Source organism: Mercenaria mercenaria, chromosome 15, assembly GCF_021730395.1.
Source record: "Mercenaria mercenaria strain notata chromosome 15, MADL_Memer_1, whole genome shotgun sequence".
Lineage (NCBI taxonomy): Eukaryota > Metazoa > Mollusca > Bivalvia > Venerida > Veneridae > Mercenaria > Mercenaria mercenaria.
The window spans coordinates 25,990,349-26,010,914 of NC_069375.1; the positions used below are offsets into that span (position 1 = coordinate 25,990,349).

The 20,566-nt window shown below is 32.8% G+C and overlaps 1 protein-coding gene across 1 annotated transcript; it reads left to right on the forward strand.

The window, feature by feature from the left end:
- Window positions 1–13,183: 13,183 nt before the first annotated feature.
- LOC128548681 (uncharacterized) lies at window positions 13,184–19,613 on the forward strand. Its single transcript, XM_053524039.1, has 8 exons — window positions 13,184–13,356; window positions 13,645–13,834; window positions 14,413–14,522; window positions 15,885–16,019; window positions 16,659–16,856; window positions 17,376–17,494; window positions 18,267–18,399; window positions 18,845–19,613. The coding sequence occupies exons 1-8, from the start codon at window positions 13,317–13,319 to the stop codon at window positions 18,880–18,882; spliced, it is 963 nt and encodes a 320-aa protein (XP_053380014.1). The 5' UTR covers window positions 13,184–13,316; the 3' UTR covers window positions 18,883–19,613.
- The last annotated feature ends 953 nt before the right edge of the window (window positions 19,614–20,566 follow it).

Sequence of the window (20,566 nt, forward strand, 5' to 3'; positions counted from 1 at the left end):
ATGACATTTGAAATATCAATGTAACAAAACAAAATATTCCAAATAACTAAACTGAGATTTCCCCCACTGGACTTGTCGTTGTTTTAAACAAATAGCTAATATAACTGTTATTCTAGTAGCAAGAATGAGGCTTCTGATATAAAAAATACCCTATATAACGAACACTGACATTTCTAGAATATATATATATATAATGAAGGCTTTTCGTGCAAACATTAACACATATAAAACAAACTGATATTGTAGTTTATGGAATAACGCTCATAATAATAATCAAATGTAACGCAAATTAATATTATGATATCTGAAATCAGGTCGTGACACTTGTACATGTACATAAACGAACAGATATCCATTGACTATGAAATTCTGAGCAGATGGCCTCTAAGAGTGGAAAAACAGCAGATATGCAAGATATCTAGAATCCGGCATGGATGGCGGACAACCCGTCATTAAAAACAAACTGTGAAATAAACTTTGACATTTCTGAAATTCTATGCTTTATAATTGAACATCCCTTTGAAAAGCGAGTGTTCATTATTGTTGGAAGGTATGCCTTGAATGTATTTAATGAAATTCTGTTAGACTTGCAGTTAAAAATATCCGACTGCACACGGCTTAGATTATCTGACTATTTCAAAGTATTCAAAAGTAGCGTGGAAAAAACTGAATTTAAGTGTTAAAATTGGATGAGATTGCCATTGTATTATAAAGAGACAGTGTTTAGTGTGTGTCGGAGCAAAGTATCTATCGATTTATATCGTGAAATGTGACATAGACTGTATTATACACGGTAATAATACATTTGCAGTGTGGCCGATGTAGACGTAAAAATCTCACGGGAGCCATCGCCTAGGTATCACGCCACTAGGAGAAAGAAAAGAAGTAAGAAAAGAAAGAAAAAAGATTCTAGCGTGAGATGACAGTTTGTTACCTTATGACAGTATATATGTGATTATCTGTGACTATACTGACAATCTTTCATTGATTTATAGCTGTTGTTTAATACCTGTATGATGGAAAATTTAGGGGAAGCACAAGAATATGTGGATAGTGTGATGTCTTCCTCCCAACCGGCAATTGCAGTTATGAGAACGCCTATTCCGCTTAAAAGAAAAAGATACCCATCAGAACCAGGGATTGAAAGTGAAATGAAAAAACAGAGAAGTGATAATATAGATTCTAATATCAGTGATCAAGATACTTTCTTTTCCGTGAAACGAAAACTTCTTGGCAACGATAAATCTGAAAATAAATCAGTGTCTAATACAAAGACTGGGGGAAAAATGGCAAGAAAACAGCAAATAAGAAAGATTCCAGTAAATCGATAAATGTTGCAAAACAAAGTGTAAATGAAACGGTAAATGAAAATAGTTCATATGAATCTGACCTTAAAGAAAAATCTTCGTTAACAGGAATAACTCGAGCAGATGTGCATATTGACGCAGATATTGACATGAGATCTATGTTGAAAAAGATGTCCGATGATATGCATGCTATGTATGACATGTTAAAAAGCAGAATGGATCATATAGAAGAAAAAAATGACAAATCCGAGAAAATTATTACTGAAAAAGTGACAGACAAGGTAACAAAAATTATAGATAAGAGAGTGAGCTCTGAAACTGCAAAACTTAGAAATGAATTTGATAAAAAGTTGGATGCTCTCCGTCAAGATATTATGATTGACATCAAGGAAATAGATACAAAGTTAAGTGAGAGAGAAGAAAAACAAATTGAAAACAGCACGACTATCAAATCAAATGATTTATCATTGAACATTGTTGTACGGGGGTTACCTGAAACTGTGAATGAAAATGCAGAAAGTAAAATTAATGCTTTAGTCAGAGATGGGCTGAAATTACATGAAATCACAGTGGTCTCGGCTGTAAGGAAACAGAATAGAGACATAAGTAAGCCTGGATTGATCATAGCAAAATGTAGGAGTAAAGAAGACAAAAAGAAGATAATGGTCACAAAAAATAAGTTAAAAGACTCAAAGAAATATACAAAAGTATTTATACATAATGACCAGTCGTCGGAAGAACGCAGGTGGGCAACAAACATGCGTACATTAGTGGATGCGGTAAAAAGAGGAGACAAAAAACCTATCGGTGCGAGGGTCTAAAATTGTGTTAGATAATGATTATAATGACCAACATAAACATGGTGAATATTCGCGTGTGCAGAGTGAAAATGATCAGATCCGTCAAAGAGACGGTGGCAGTTTTAACCAACAAAGCAAATATCAGCATAATAGAAACTTTGACAGAAATGAACGTTATGTAAGATATTCGAGTCAAGATAATAGAAGACATTCGTCAAAAAACAGTTATTCTGATCAAAGATACTCTACAGATGATACTTACAGGTCAAATGGAGGTCAGTACAGTCGCAGGGGAAATTGGAGACGAGAGCAATGCTAGATAAAAGCAGGTTTTTGGAACGTGAATGGATGGAACTGCAACATACAAACTGATAATTTCTTTTCAGGGAAAAATGTATAAATATGTTAGATTTAGATATAATAGGTGTCGCAGAAAGTCACTTAAAACCTCAAGAAGTACTTAAAGTAAATGGATATACATGGTTTGGAAATAATAGGTTAAATTTACATAAAAATGCAAAATTAGGTTCTGGGGGGGGGTTGGGTTTTTAATTAAAAATGATATACTTGAGGATTTTAAAGTGACAGAATGCAATAATGAAAATGAGGGTATTCTGTTGTTAAAATTACAATGTATACATGATGATCTTTGTTTATGTCCGGTGGTATGTTATCTACCACCAAAATTTTCAACCAGACAGATAGATGTACAGAATTTTTACGACAATCTTTTAACATTGGTATATGAATATCATAAATATGGGACATTATTTTTTTGTGGCGACTATAATAGTCGCATTGGTGATCTTTATGATTATATAGAAGGTGTTGATTCTGTCATTGAGCGGGATGTTATTGATTTTATCAGTAATGAATATGGATCTTTTCTTATTGACTTTTTAATAAATAGTAATTTCTGTGTACTAAATGGTAGGAACACTGTGAAAAATGATTATACATGTGTTAGACCACAAGGTAGTTCTGTGGTAGATTTTTGCCTAGTTAGTCATGAAGATTTGAATTTATATCAAAATTTTGAGGTTAAACGTATGTCTGAACTGGTAAAGTTGTTTAGTATTATGCCAATTGCAATGCCAGATCATTCCATTTTAGTATGGGATATTATGATATCATGTACTCTTACTAGAAACGATTGTGTAATTGATGATGAAAACTGTAACTCATCAACAATGTATGATACTCGAAATATGCCAGATACTTTTTTACAAGATACTAGTATTGTACAAGAATTACATAATACAGTTTTTAAACTTGAGTCTAGTTTCCGAAATCAAACTGATATTGATGAGGCATATTCTAAACTTTGTAAGACCTTAAACAAAGAAATGTCATTAAAATTAAAGTGTAAGATGAAGAGTACGTCCAGTAATTCCAAGGCCCCCAAAAAGAATAAAAAGACTGGAAAACCATGGTGGAATAATGACCTCTCAGTAAAAGGGAATAAAGTTTGTGAATATGAAAACAAATATTTAAACAGTAAAGTTCCTTCTACCCGAAAAAAGTATAGAATGGATTTTCTGATGTGCCGTAAAGAGTTTAATAGATTAGTGCAAAAATCTAAACGGCTGCATTGGTTTAATGTTCAACAGGATTTATTACAGAATGTAAATACTGATCCAAATAAGTTTTGGAAATCCTTTGGTAAAATTGGAGTAGGATATCAGAAAAAACATTCTATACCTATGGAAGTTATGTCTGAAAATGGTCACATTATTAAAGATAAAGCAGCTGTCTTAGATAAATGGAAATCCAGTTTTTCAGATTTGTATAATGTACTTGATAGAGAAGATAATGCCATTGAGGAAATATATGCTGAAAGTGATGGTGCTTTAGAGATAGATGAAACATTAAATAATAATATTAGTGTGCAGGAAGTCCGCAAAGCTATTTTTAAGGCAAAAAGTGGCAAATCTCCAGGCTTTGATGGTTTCCCATATGAGATATTTAAGAATGATACTTCTGTTTCATATTTACATGTCTTATTTAACGTATGTTTTAATTCTGGTAAAATACCATCAGACTGGGGTAAATGTATTGTAAACCCAATTTCCAAAAGTAGTACAAATGATACTAGAGATCCTATGTCATACAGAGGGATATCATTATCACCTGCAATGTATAAACTGTACAGTTCAGTTTTGAGCGAGAGATTGTCTCTATGGGCAGAATCGAATAAAAAATTAGCTGATGAACAAAATGGCTTCCGAAAGAAAAGGAGTACTGTAGATCATTTATCGTCATTAACAAATTTAATTGAAACTAGAATTAAACATAAAATGTCCACATTCGCAGCATTCATCGATTTCAGGAAAGCATACGATTCTGTACATAGAGGTCGTCTCTGGCGGAAACTGGGCAGTACAGGTATACATGGTAAAATGCATGGTGCTATAAAGTCACTGTATGATTGTACATCTTCCTGTGTTAAAGTAAATTGTTTTCAAACAGACTGGTTTAAAGTTAAAACAGGTTTGAGACAAGGATGTGGCCTGTCTCCAATTTTGTTCAGTTTCTTTATTAATGATTTGGCAGTGAAGATGAAAAGTTTAGGATATGGTATTGATATTGGTAATGATGAAAAAGTCTGTATTTTACTTTATGCCGATGATATTGTACTACTATCCGAGAATGAAAAAGATTTGCAGCTTATGTTAAATACACTGTATGAATGGACCAATGAAAATTGTATTTATGTTAATCCAAACAAGAGTAATATAATTCATTTCAGACCACGACATATACCGTCTACCAAACACATATTTAAATGTGGTAACGATAGTCTTACAATTGTAGATAAGTATGTGTATTTAGGCCTTACTTTGGATCAGTTTCTGGACTTCAATATTACTGCTAAATATGTTGCACAATCTGCAGGCAGGGCACTTGGTCTTTTGACTGCAAAGTTTAGAATTCTGGGTGGTATGCCTGTAGATGTGTTTACAAGATTATTTGACTCGATGGTGTGGTCCGTCATTGGATATGGAGCAGCTGTTTGGGGAACCCAGTCATTTTCCTGCATTGATTCAGTACAAAATAGAGCAATGTGTTTGTTTCTTGGTGTATCAAAATTTGCCCCATCAGCAGCAGTTGCTGGCGATATGGGATGGCGACCCACACCAGTGAGACAACTAATTAATGTTTCAAATTATTGGTATAGAGTTTGTAATATGTCAATATCACGTATAAACCGTAGAATCTTTGATTATTGTTATAACCAAAATGGCAATAAATGCAAAAATTGGTGTTTTAGAATATGTCAAAAATTTAAACTTATTAGGTGTGAAGAGTTGTGTAATCGCTTTTTGGTTATGTCTAAGAAATCTGTTTTAGATAGAGTCATTGAGTCTTCCATGCAAGAATTTGTTAATAGGTGGAAAACCGACATAAATGCTCAACATGGTCCGAGCAAAAGAGGTAGAAATAAACTACGTACTTATAAATTGTTTAAATCAAAGTATGAAACAGAACAATATTGTAAAGTTATTCTGTCTCGTCCACATAGAGCCGCTTTTGCAAAATTTAGGATAGGTGTTGCGCCAATACGTATTGAAACTGGAAGATATGAAAGACTAGATATTAATGAAAGGCTTTGTCCATTTTGTAGGGAAAATATTGAGGATGAAAAACATGTCATTATGGAATGTCAATTATATAGTGATTTTAGACAAGAATTATTCAGAAAAGCCAGTTCTATAGAAGCAGAATTTAATCATTACTCTGATAATGAAAAGTTTCTATTCTTTTTTACAAATAGAGCTCTTGTTCGTTTTACAGCCAAAACCTGCTTTCTTATTTTAAGGAGAAGAAATGAATTTGTATATAAATAAAATAGTTATTAAATGTACTAACAATATTCATATTTAAGATAAAACATGTGTTTTAGGTTAATGCATAATGTCAGTGTTAATCACTCATATTCCATGCAAAGTAATTTCCATTTCGAGTAATAAGTGTTTCATTTTGTTTACAATTTTTATCAATGGTATTCACTATATCTTTTAGCTCGACTTATCAAGGGAAAATGGAGCTAGCACACTTGCCGCAGTACTGTCACAACCCTCAAGTTTTTTTTTTTTTTTTTTTTTTTTTTTTTTTTTTTTTTTTATAAAGTCAGAAGCATTTAAGGATTAAACTAAAACAGTTATCAATACCAAGATTTACACCAGGGGAAACAATCCCCATGGCTCTGGTTTGGGGTGTGACACATATGCCCCTTTTAAGTTAGAATTTTCTTTAGTCAAAAAGTTTTTTTTTTTTTTTTTTTTTTTTTTTTTTTGATAAATTTGAACATCTCTGTTATTATCAAAGCTTGTGACTTGAACCATAAAATAATTATTTACTACCAAGTTCTATGCCAGGAGAAATAATCTGCATAATCCTGGTTTCAATTTTGATAGGGTTATGCTCCCTTTTAATTTTTTTTTTTTTTTTTTTTTTTTGTTTAAGTTTGATAAATTTGTTAGACTCATAACTTGAAATGGTCATCTGTTGTCAGTCTACACCAGGAGGGACGATCCCCATAGATCTGATCTTGGATTTTGACAGGGTTGTGCCCCTTATTTAACTTAGACTGTTCTAGTTAAAGTTTTTACACAGTGTTTCTTTTGCGGACAAAGCTCTAATTCACTGAGAAAGGTTGAGCCTGCTGTCTTACGAACAGGTTTTGTTGAAATATATTTTTAAAAAAACATACATTTTAAAACAGATAGCTTATTAATAGCTGTATCAATAACACTGACATTATGGTCTTATATGTACCAATGTAGATATTTAGGACAGTCTGTAAACAATTGTTTTATCTCCTTTTCATTATAAATAGACTGTTTTAAACTTTTAAATGGCACTGTCTTAGTAGTGATATGTCTAATTCCTAGATTTTAGATAGTTAATATAGAATTTTAATTAGTGGTAATACTAGTAAAAGTAAATATGAATATGTTTTTTAAAAACTTTTGTCTGGCTTTTTATAGTAGAAATCAATTTTATCTCAGTCTCTTATAATTCATATATGAATGACATTGTACATTGTATTATTGTTTCTTTAACCTATGTTGTATATTGATGTACTGTACAGTGAAGAGACTATAATAAATAATAATAATAATAATTCAAACCATGTTGCCATTTTAAATCAGAAGTATAGACCAAAAATGTAATGGAAATGAATTCGCTTGTTTAGTTGGAGTGTATGATATTTTATCTGCTGATGTTTTAAAACGGATATCTATCATATGTTTGACGTCGTTGGAGTGAAATAAAGCCATTATGTATTTTTTGGTATTACACTACTAGTGTAACAAAATTTTAACGTCGTTTTAAATATAGACGACGTTGTTCAAATTAATTGTGTCTATAATAGGTAAATAAAGAAGAAATTTTGATGTTTGAGCAAAAAACAGCTAACATGCGATAAAAAGAATATTACATCTGTTCCTGTCCATATGATTAAACTCGTTGAATAAAAATGATAAAATACTCTGTAGAGCTTCGCATTTTACTTTATTCAACTCGTTTGATAAGTTACGTAAAGACGCTTCTATAATAACATCTATTGAATTAACGTATTTTTTTCTACACAAATCCAGTTCCATGTGAAGAAATATCTATATGTTATCAAAGAAAATAAGAATAATTCAGGAAATAATCCATTAAATTGTCGCTAATTGACCATGTCGTCATACAAATAATGTGACATAATTTGTGACGTCATGCACGTGTTTCCAGCTCAGATATTTGTTTTCAAGAAAAAACTGTCAATTAAATCGTAAATAAGTTTGATGAGAACGCATGAAAGAAAACATTTACCGGTATACGGTGTTCCGTTTGGACAATCGTGACTTTTTATTGAATCCTAAACCGCGATGTACGATGGTACGATGACGAAAACGCAATGGTGCGATGGCACGATGATGAAACAACGATGGTACGATGGTGAAAACACGATGGCACGATGATGAAATCGCGATGATGCGATGGTGAAATGTCGATGTAATATCGCGTTTTCATCATCGTACCATCGCGTTTTCACCATCGTATCATCGTACCATCGCGTTTTCATCATCGTACCATCGCGTTTTCACCATCGTGCCATCGCGTTTTCATCATCGTACCATCGCATTATCACCATCGTACCATCGCGTTTTCACCATCGTACCATCGCGTTATCACCATCGTACCATCGCATTATCACCATCGTACCATCGCCTTCCGGTGGTCATGCGCAGTGGTACAGTATATGTGTCAGTAATAAATCTCATTTTCACATTGCACTATGTACCTTCTACATCCTAACAAGAATAACTATTACATCCAGCTTTTTATTTACTTTCATGCATACATAAATACAAAGGACGTGGCCTTGAAGATTTTACACAGTTTTAATGAGTTGAGCACTGAACATTTTGAAAACATTTTTCAAAACAGCAGAATCTAAATGGTAAATTTCTTCTCACAAAATACATTGAGATACATTCTACGGAATTCCGTTAGGGCCATCGCCTTTGAATGTGTTGACCAGAAACGCGATACTCGATAGTACGATGATGAAAACGCGAAATCACGAAACTACGATAACGAAAACGCGACAACACGATGATGATAACGCGATACTACGATACGCGTTTCAGATGAACACATTCAAAGGCGATGGCCCTAACGGAATTCCGTAATATTCATCTATTGTTAACAAAAATTCAAGTGCACGGAACTACGCCTTTCTAACCGGAAGGCGATGGTACGATGGTGAAAACGCGATGGTACGATGGTGATAACGCGATGGCACGATGGTGAAAACGCGATGGTACGATGGTGATAACGTGATGGCACGCCGGTGAAAACGCGATGGTACGATGGTGATAACGCGATGGCACGATGGTGAAAACGCGATGGTACGATGATTAAAACGCGATGGCACAATGGTACGATGGTGAAAACGCGATGGTACGATGGTGAAACCGCGATGGTACGATGGTGATAACGCGATGGCACGATGATGAAAACGCGATGGTACGATGATGATAACGCGATGGCACGATGGTGAAAACGCGATGGTACAATGATGATAACGCGATGGCACGATGGTGAAAACGCGATGGTACGATGATGAAAACGCGATGGCACGATGCTACGATGATGAAAACGCGATGGCACAATGGTGCGATGGTGAAAGCGCGATGGTACGATGATGAAAACGCGATATTACATCGACATTTCACCATCGTACCATCGCACAATCGCGATTTCATCAACGTGCCATCGCGTTTTCACCATCGTACCATCGTTGTTTCATCATCGTGCCATCGCGCCATTGCGTTTTCGTCATCGTACCATCGTGCATCACGGTTTAGTTTTAAATAAAAAGTCACGATTGTCCAAACGGAACACCGTAACCGGTATCTATAACGGAACAGTAATTTTAGAGGGATATGCAACCGCTACTGATTTACCGGTCAGGGACCGCAAGATGTCATTTACTACGACAGTTCGTCAAAAAAAATTGATCGACATAAAACTGGTAAGCCATAAGATAAATAATTTCTGTTATGTATGTATCTGTGTTATGAAAATGACTTCCCTTGTATATAGTGTTTCACCTGCAGAAAACAGTAACATTTAAAATCTGCGATAACTTCCTTATTTTTGAACGAAACATGTAAGTGTGAGCACTCAATTTCTTAGTTAGAACATTTCCCATCCGATGATCATGGTTTCGGTTCAAAATTTTATGAAAAGTTGTTTTCATTTTGTTTAGCTAATCGCCTCGCCTCAATATGGATTATAACTGATGTGTAGTCGTCCAATAGAATTCAGTATTTTATTCAACACTGTTTAATAACCGCATTCTATAATTATATCACCACGTGATAGAAGGAAATGCTATCAATTGTTTAAATTTATATGGATGTGAAATAATTAATCTTACTAGATAGTGTATCATTAGACATAATATTTTGAGAAAGTACTTTGAGAAAATAGGGTGGTCGTTTAACAAAATGGTACGTCAATCTGACAAGATAGCATGTTATTTTTAGAAAGTAGGATAGTCATTTAACAAAATGGTACGTCACTCTGACAAGATAGTGTACACACTGGACATGACAGCATGTTGCTTTGAGAAACTAGGATGGTCGTTTAACAAAATAATACGTCACTCTGACAAAATAGTACAACGTTAGACATGATGGCATTGCAAGTCAACATGATAACACAGTAGTGAACAAGACATAACAAAATGTTGAGAAGATACAACTCTAACTAAAGAAGATACCTTATATTGATATTGAAATTGATATCGACATGGCATAATGCGAAACAGCATATATATTGGAAGGCACCTGTGATTCGGAAATGAGGGTTGGCATATACAAGAACTGGCAGTTCCCAGAAATTATTCGTATAACACATTTCCAAATAATTCGCTCAAAACATATTTTGATTGTCGAGTTGACAGGCAAATTAGAGAACGAGACTCGAGTATGAAGAAATGGAAAAGATTTACAGAGAATTTGAGTCAATAGTATGGAGTTACCCAGCTGAAGTTGAATGTAAAGGAATTCCTACTGAAAACTGCTCTTAGACACTATAATATCATAGCAACCGAGGAGAATGGCAGGCAGTCAAAACACCGCAAAGAATGCAGAGAGGAGTTGTACTGCGTATGGCGGGGCTAAGAAGCGTCAGTAGCTGGAAGTTAAAAGACAATTGGTAAAGTTTAATAAACTTTGCAGCTCAACCGTCTTGAGTATTTCCTAGATTAAAGTGAAATCAGATGATGATAAACTGTCACTATTAGTGGTATGCAGGTTATCTGTATACATCTGTATAATAGTAACCATAAGGATATGCAATGACTTTAGGAAAGACAAGTTGGAATCCAGTCACTGTGGTGGAATTGAGACGACTGGAAAGACAGTGGGTATCTAAGATTATTTCTGAAATCTGGCATGGAGGGTTGGCGAAATGAAATGACGGTTCAGTAAATGATAACAAGAATGAAGTTTTCTAGATTCAAAACAAGTACTGGCAGTTCCCTGACAGTGTTGAAACTTGCATGTACAATGGAGCGTACTTTATGACAACAAAGTGAAAGGAGCAGTTTATCCAAAAGATTCCTATGACGGACAAATACATATTTAAGGTTATTATATCTATACTTCTAAACAATAAACACACACTTGGAATCTATATGATGCGCAATAATGTAAATGTCAATATTTGATTCGAGTTTATACAAAGGTAAAAAAGAATAGAATATATAGGATTCTACGCTTAAATAATCTGTGAAAATTAGAGACAACTGTTTAAGAGTTATAGAGTAGTCGCAAAATTAATTGTTCCATCTGTCAATGCTCATTTTCTTTTTTGTAAAACGTCGAATGGTAAAATGTGCCTACACGTAACTTACGGTTTTGTTAATTGTTTCTCCGATGTGTCGATTCTCATTTTTGAAGAACGTTGAGGGACAAAATGAATTTACACGATTTAACATTCGTAGTTAAAAAGCTATTTCAACATTCGTGGTTATAAAATTTATGCAAATGAATTATTTACTTACGTTACAAATCTGGACTTTCGTTTTCAGTTAATATTCATACTTCTTATATATTTGGAGACTTTGAGAAGGAAATCTTACGGTCTGTCATGAATGAAGATAATAGCAACATTTGTTCATGAATAAAGCATAGCATCTAGACCATTTGTGTTATGTATTATTACTTGACTCCAATAACTTACCGTTCCATAGTTTGTGCTTTATGACTGATCTAAAGTTCAATGCCATATTTTGTTAGGCTATAGTCAAAACTAAAATAAAAGTAATTGATTGAAATATATTTCTGATGCCATGTAAAAAACACTTATTGAATGACTTGCCAGTCAAAAGACAACACTATTGACCTTCGGACGCGGGACAATAGTTTTAACTACTGACAGACGAGTCATTCAATTAGTGTATAATAATTCATGTGGGAGTAACTATTAATTGGCAAAAAAATAAGAAAAAATGTTAATAGTGAATGAAAATCAAGCAAACATTTTCTCCTCTATTGCGGGAAATATATTAAAAATGTATCTATATTTTGGAAACTCTTTGTCTTGAGGTGATACCTGATATACAATTACTGAATGGCTTGCCGGTCATTAATCAAAATTAGTGCCTGAGGCCAAAAGACCAGAGGCCAAAAGTTGTTACTATTGGTCTGTAAGACATTTAATAAGTGCTTTATTACATGACATCGGAAATTACTTTTTACAGATTTTTTTTTATACTTTTTGACTCATTAGTCCAGTAAACATGTTGAATATAGACAGGTAATATAGCATAATTTTGATTCTGTAATAAAAGAAGTAAAAAAAAATCTGCAATAAATCAATTTCCAAATATTGTTAGACTGTCCTTGATATAGGTTCCTATTTTGCTTTTAAAAGGTTTTCAAAGACGGCAGCCTACATATAATATACCATCAATGGATGTTATAATGAAAGCTTGAAACTGATGATGGTTCCTTGCTAATAACTTTTCAGTAGTCTCAATATATAACTGTATGAATAAACGTTTTCTCTCATGTTAATAAAACGTGTCAAGATATTCAAAAGGTTGATATAGATCAAAAGGGAGACGGTTGAGTTAAAATAATCTCCGTTAAGGTCACATACGTTTTGTCTTGTCATTCGGTAAATTGAATGAAAATGAAAAAAAGCTGTGGTATATTTTATAACGCCCTCACTGTTAAAAGAATTGATCCGTATGAACGGTTCGCTGTGTTTGAAAGATGATACCCCATTTTCATTTAAATACCCGTTAGAAAGTATGCCATTGATTTTAGCTATTGTTTAAAGAATTTGTATAGATTTTAGTTGTGGGGCCATATAGGTTTATACTAGTGAATTAAAAATTACTCTAATTAATTAAATGTTCCGATAATGTTAAATTTGCTTATAATATTAAAATAAAATTATTAAGTTAAAGAAATCAAAGGTGAATATCTAAAATACTTCTGCAGTAGTTAAATATCTGGTTTCCAGATATTTAGTCCCCATAGGTACCTTAGTAGTCTTAGATACCATAACTGTATTGATTAATGGACTAAAAAACAAAATGGCTTACTACAAACATTTATTATTTCCTACACGAAATAAATGAAATGAGGACAAATATTTTTAAGTAATGTGAACATTCCTGTTTGGAGTAATGAATCCTCTGATAATAGTTTATTTACTGCAAATAGCAGGTGAGTTGACATTATTGTAATCTGAGGAATAAGTTTATTTAGATGTTAAGGAAAGTGTATAATTAAATGAAATTGAAAACTTGTACCATTTGGTAATTCGCAAGTCTTAACTGAAAGATACAAATGACATGTTTTCTCCAGTAACAAATCACAGGAATATCTCATAAAGCTAAAATCATGCATTTCAATATTCAAACATACATAGTGTTGGGATATACCTATTCAAAAAGAAATCTCATCTATGTTCATATATATTACCTGAATATGACATTAATTTTTTTGTTTCAGTTTCCCCGTCGTTGCAAGTATGTTCGAGTGTTCCGGATGCCTTAGATGGTGTCTGGACCAGCACAAGTTTAGAAACAATCACTATATCGTCATCTGCAATGACTCTTTCCATGACGAAAACGTTTCACTCTTCGCTGTCAGGTAGCAACTTTGAATGTGTTTTGAATTCTGGCACACAATACGTCTTTAAGTAAGTAAAATAATAGTTTTTCTCCTTCAAACTGTATTTTAAAGTTATTTATGTATTCATGCCACAGACACAAAGTTAATAACATTTTACATCGTAATTAAAAAATAGTCATTGCTATTATATAGTTATGATATATTCACTTTTCACAATGATATAAATAGATGTACATAGTCACTTCTTACAGCAGCAACTTCTAAAATAATACATGAAATTATAATACAATTTTATGCCACGGCTGCCTTTTAAGAAGTGTTTTGAGGGATTGCTGTGGAAATACAAGTAAAATAGTATTTCGAAAGTGTTTAATTACCGTATCTAGCGCAATCAGAGACACATCTCTTAAATTTAGCATTAAGTATACCCAAGGCAATCAGAGCCACATCTGGCATATCTAATGATTACTGATAGAATAGATACGTTCATAGCTGTTACATATTAATAAAAGAGATGAACTAATTAACTTCTAAATAAGAATAATTAATACAATATTTTCAAGCTAAACATCAATAGTCAATGCATAAATATAAAATCACTAACATTATCCATAGCAGCTGTTTCTTTTTTTTTTCATACTTCAGGATGAATGAGACGGTGCCAATCTTAAGTGGAACCCTCCAGGTCTACCCCTACGGTTGTTTTGACTTCAGGCAAGCCGGCACATACTCGTATTATTTCTATCTTAATTCAGGTATACTACCTTGGGATATGATAATATATGTATTCTTTATGACTCCTGTAATATAATAATAAACAACTTTCTTACTTAATCCGATTCCGCAAAAATACACATTTATTCAACAAAAAGTTGAAATTTCAAATGAAATAGAAATAGCAATGTTTCAAGAATGGCGCCTTAATTTACAAAAACAAAATCCTTGCTTCAGTATATTTATGTATGTGTAGACAACGGTCAATAACACAAAAATAAACAGATAGCGAGAAATATACACAATTATATGTCATTGAAGATGTGTTGTTTATTTGGGTTTTAGGACGCCTTAGGGTATCATAACGTGTAACTGTGTCTTAAATTTACAACTTTGCTAACCCTAACCCCATGAAGGATGCAAACTTAAATATGCAGATCGTTTCAGCTGCCTAATGTCGGATAATGTTTCTGTATACCATTAAAACAAATGACAGAACCATTGTATGGTATTACTATATTTAATTAATCACTCACTTTTAAGAGTTTTATTATGTATCACTATAAATCACATTTTCATAGTTTAAAAATTGTGTTACAGGACTGGTCTATATTCATAACAGGTTTGCTGGGCTAAGTAGTGAAGAAATTACATAAATCTTTAAAAATTAATTTCCGATGTCATATAATAAAACTCTTATTGAATGGTTTGTCTTTAAATAGTTACTATTGACCGGGACGCCATTCAATAACTGTATACATATGTGCACCCTCTCTCTTCGAAAATGGCCAAGGAGTGCAATTAAGGCGCCAAGAATTGTCATTAACGACCTTGGCGTTTGTTTATCCAATTGCCTAACTGACAAACAGTAATAAAAATGGAGTTTCATGTTATATATATATTTAAGATTATTCAAGTAACCTTTAACGTTGGTCAGCACACTAGCCTTTGGCTTGTCCGTTTTTGAGGCAAAACACAGTTTTATAAAGAACTGTAAATAGCCTTGACATAATCTTACAGTCAATAAATAAACAAGTTCTACATCATATATTAATCACAGTGCCATTTCTTATGGTACCCCTCGCCACGCTTAGCGTTTTATATGAATGACGTTTTTAACCTAGGATGATTAGAACATAAAAATATCCCACATTGTTAACTGAAAGGTACAAAAATCATGTAGTCCACTATTTTGTATTCAGATCCTTTGTTTAACTGGATAAGATTGCAATGCCGATGTTTTGCTAATGGAGTAATACCGTTTCTGTCTTACTGGATCTCCTACAAGCATTTAAATAAGGACGTCTTCTCACTTATTTGAAGACACGAATGACAGTGTTTTGTTTCATCTTAACCTGACTTTTTTTCGCATATTACTTGTTAATCTTTAATTAACGTTTCAGCTGAAGAAATAACGTTAGGTGATTTAAGATTCAAGGCAGTATTGTCAGGAAGCGTTGACACTATCACCTCTCTCACTGATATATGTGATTCATCTACAGTGGATACGGCAGAGTTTTACACTATGATAAAATCAGGTAAATACATTTGGATGATTGATTCTGAAAATATTATAAAATTAAAAAGAAATTGAAACATAAAACTTGACCGATGTCATAATATATCAGTAACATATCGGTAGGTCCAACAGCACATTGATAGAGAACGTGTCTGACTTTTCCTCAAGTACAAACCTATACAGTGTTTAGTATTTTCCTTATATTCACAGTAAAGCATTACTTCATGTTTAATACCTTTATTTAACTTTCGGATTCACTAGTATACATATCACTTAATAGACAGAATTAAGTGATATTTCGTAAACAATGACCTAAACAATGTCAACATTATTGTTTTTTTTTTTGTTTTTTGTTTTTATTTTGATGCCTCTTAAGGTTTCCCCGTTTATCATTTCCTTTCAACATATACATGATATACTTTATATTTGTTCCAATATTGTTCAAAATAGTGAAAGTAACAATTGTTTGTATTATGTAGAAAAAAAATAATATTACAATTCAGCAAGCTAGCATTTTGCAAATGCATATAAACGATCCCTTAATAACCATATGTTTTAATACTTTAAATAAGTTTTAATTTATTTCCCACTATTCTGGGACTGGCAGAGAATAAACTATATTGTTTTGTTATAAATAAAGTTAATTTACGTTTCAAAGGTTCTGAGTCTGAAGCTATATCAGCGGTGCAGTGCCCTGACAATATCCTAGGTTTATTCCAGTACACCTACACTGATCAGACCGGCACGTACTGTGAATCTGTGAACACATCTACTGTTATAGCCTGCAGTAACCAGAGCTATGCTGAATTAGAAATTGACAATACAGGATGTACTACAAAGGAACCTTTTTATTCCGGTAACTACGTGATCGTGATTGTGCTTATATTTATAAGGTGTTATTTTTAAAGTATATAGAAATCGTAGTATAAAGACATTCATACGTGTGAATGTTTACACAGAAAATATATTCAGATATGCCAGTGTAAATAAAGTAACATTTGTATGACCTTATCATCCACCTTACAAGTTTTTTTTAACGTTAAGTATTGTCAAGTTTAGAATGAATTAAGGGAGTTTTATTCAGCATACAGTTTATTGATATTCATGACTGTTTTTTCCTTCTAAACATTTCGTACGTTCAGATATTACATGAATTTTCTAAAAGTGTATATCTGGAATAGTTTTCAAACCCCGAAATCTTAATAATTATGATCCAATCTGCATCAACAAAATGTTGTTTCACACTAGTGTTCAATACATATTTATATAATTCGATATTATTCTGGTATTATATGCAGTATCTTTTCTTACTTTAAATTTCCTTACCTTTCTCTTGTTTAGAGTAAAACCAGATTTGTTTTATTTTTTCCTTCAGCTGGCGGCCAGGTAGGATGTATTGCAAACGTATACAAGTCCAGTACTGATACATACTATACCTCGTACTACAACAGGGATACGTCTTTATCAACAACTTCCTATCAGTTCACATGTGTGGTAAGTATCCAAAATTACGCTGAATCGACACATATTTATACACTTACGCTGAATCGACACACATCTATAAAATCACGCTGAATCGACACATCTATAAAATTACGCTGAATCGGCATCTATAAAATTACGATGAATCGACACATATCTATAACATTAACTAAATCGACACATATCTATAAATTTACGCTGAATCGACACATATCTATAAAATTACGCTGAATCGACATATATGTATAAAATTACACTGAATCGACATATATCTATAAAATTACGATGAATCGACACATATCTTTAAAATTATGCTGAATCGACATATATCTATAAAATTACGCTGAATCGACATATATCTATTAAATTAGTTCGTAATTGTTGTATCCTTTATATATATCTTCAACGACAATACCGTATTTTGATTTGATGCGCATTACTCGCATTGATATATGAAATAAGCATATTTTTATTTTTAGCAGATTGTTCATAGGTATTCGGTCATTTAACATTGTTCCGTACAATATTAGACCACTAGTTTACACCAATTAACACGATGCATTTAAACAGACATACGTGTTCTCATAATGAAATGTAAAGTTTACACCGATAAAGGTCTAAATATAATAATGTGTTGTTCTGAATAATGAATAATTAAAACAAATTGAATAGAAATGTGCTCAGTCAAATGTTAAGAGCAGATATAACTTTAACTCTATGTAGACGATATAGGATCAATGATAGAAGAACAATTTCTAAAATTGAACTTATATGGATATTTTAGGCTATGCAGAAGACTTCAAATGGAACTGTGTTCTTGAGTTTGATGCCGACAGATTGTGTGTCTGGGCAATCCGCTACTGTCATGCCTACAAAAGGGACACTCCAAGGTGCCACTATGGTGTTAGAACCAACATGTAAGTATGGTCATATACTGCATTTGATACAACAGAAAATACAAATAGTGCATTTTATTTTTTTTTTTAAACATGTAGAACCACAAGCCTGTCGTCAGTCATTCGTAGAAATTCTGTAGCAGTAGAAAAGAGTTAAAAGTTTTTTTGTTTTTTTTAAATTATACTAGGTGTAGAAACTCGTGTTACAGTTATTTTCTCAGTGGTAAAAGTATACAAACTTAATTACATGTATAAAAGTGGTTTGCATTTGAAATAAAAATGAGTCGATATAGTAGTGGGTCCCTAGGGCCTCATGCACTGTTATTCGTCCACTAATACGAACATATGTATATCTAGTTTTCCATTTGTTATATTTAATTCGTATTCATATATCACGTTATAAACATAAATATGAATAAACTCTTTCTTAATTGAATTTGTGATTTCGGTCTTTTATTCTTTTCAGATACATGTAAAGAGAAATATTTTGCACACTTGCAGTGAGATTTGATGATGCACATGGATATATATGAAGAGAATCACATAAATATTTAACATTAACGCATGTAATTCTTTAATTAGCTGCACAGAAGACAAACATTGAAATGTTATTTATAAAGAGCAAACTGAAATGTTAATTTGCCTAACTAAATATTTTAAGAGTGCTAAAGAATTTATGCAATGAGTTGTTGAGAATATTTATGCAACGAGTTAGTGAGAATATTTATGCAATGAGTTAGTGAAAATATTTATGCAATGAGTTGGTGAGGGTATTTATGCAATGAGTTGGTGAGGGTCAGCACAAGAATCAGCAATCTGTAAACTATGTACGAGGTACTAATCCATGTTTTGTTAAAATGAGCACCATGGTATATGTTATTTTCATTTCTATTTTTGTTTTGAAACTTTGCAACGTAATTCTTACCTGCACAAGAAAGAAGAAAATGGCCCCTCGGGGATAAACAGCATGTGTGAAGTGTATGCACACGCCTCTCAACCTTATAGTGTTTGTTCTGTTGCTTTTTGATAGCGTTATAAGCGTTCACTTCAACACATTTGATTTTATCTGGATTCTTGATGAATTTTGATATTACGATTGTCATTTTTGTATTTCATTTGCCAAAGTCATCTTATCCATTTTTGCTTTCAAATATTATACTGATTTGGTTTCATTTTCCCCCTTGAAATCAGTAAGAACGAATCTCACTTTAGAATATTTATAAATGTTTGCGAAATAATAAAGTTCAGCTTGAATACAATTTCACTCACAGAAGCCGTAATTGTAACTTCAGGTTATGTATTTTTTGACTGGGGGGAAATTTTAACATGTAGATTCACTAACTTTTCCACGTACATGCAGCATACTGTTACCCAAAAAACAACACAGGTAACAAGGTATTTATCCACTTGACAAAATGTTATGTCATATGTATGGTGGCATATTTCTGCATACGATGACCAGATAAGTTTCGCGAAAATGTATCGAGTTTTCAAGAAAAACATAAATAATTTCGCGAAAACATATAAGATTTTCGCGAAAACATAAAAGCTTTTCTCGAAAGGAACTGCAAATATTAAGTGGATAAATTTGTGTTAGTGCCCACTTCTGCATAAGAAAACCAGATAAGTTTCGCGAAAATGGACCAAATTTTCATGAAAAACGGTAAAGTTTTCGTGAAAATAAAATATTATCTCGCGAAAACTTTTTTTTTCACGAAAACTTAATCGTTTTTCATGAAAGTTTAGTCCATTTTCGCGAAACTTATCTGGTTTTCCTATGCAGTAGTGGGCAGCAACGCAATCTTTTTCCATTTAATATTTGCAGTTCTTTTCGTGAAAAGCTTTTATTTTTTCGCGAAAAAAGTTCTATTTTTCGTGAAAACTCGATACATTTTTGCGAAACTTATCTGGTTATCGTATGCAGAAATATGCTACCATACATATGGATCTACCTGATTTACGTTAGATCGTTGTTTTCAAATGTAAAAATGACGGAACTAGAGTTAAAGAGGACAACCTACATTCAAAGAACGTAGCTGTCCATACAGCATAGAGTTATGCATAAATGTAAATACGTGCAAACCGACTTAGCATATGCATACACAAACACATGTAAACGCAATAATAGAAAACATGCTCACATAAACATTTAATAAGAAGGGACACAGCAGGGCATAGCCTTGGAAGG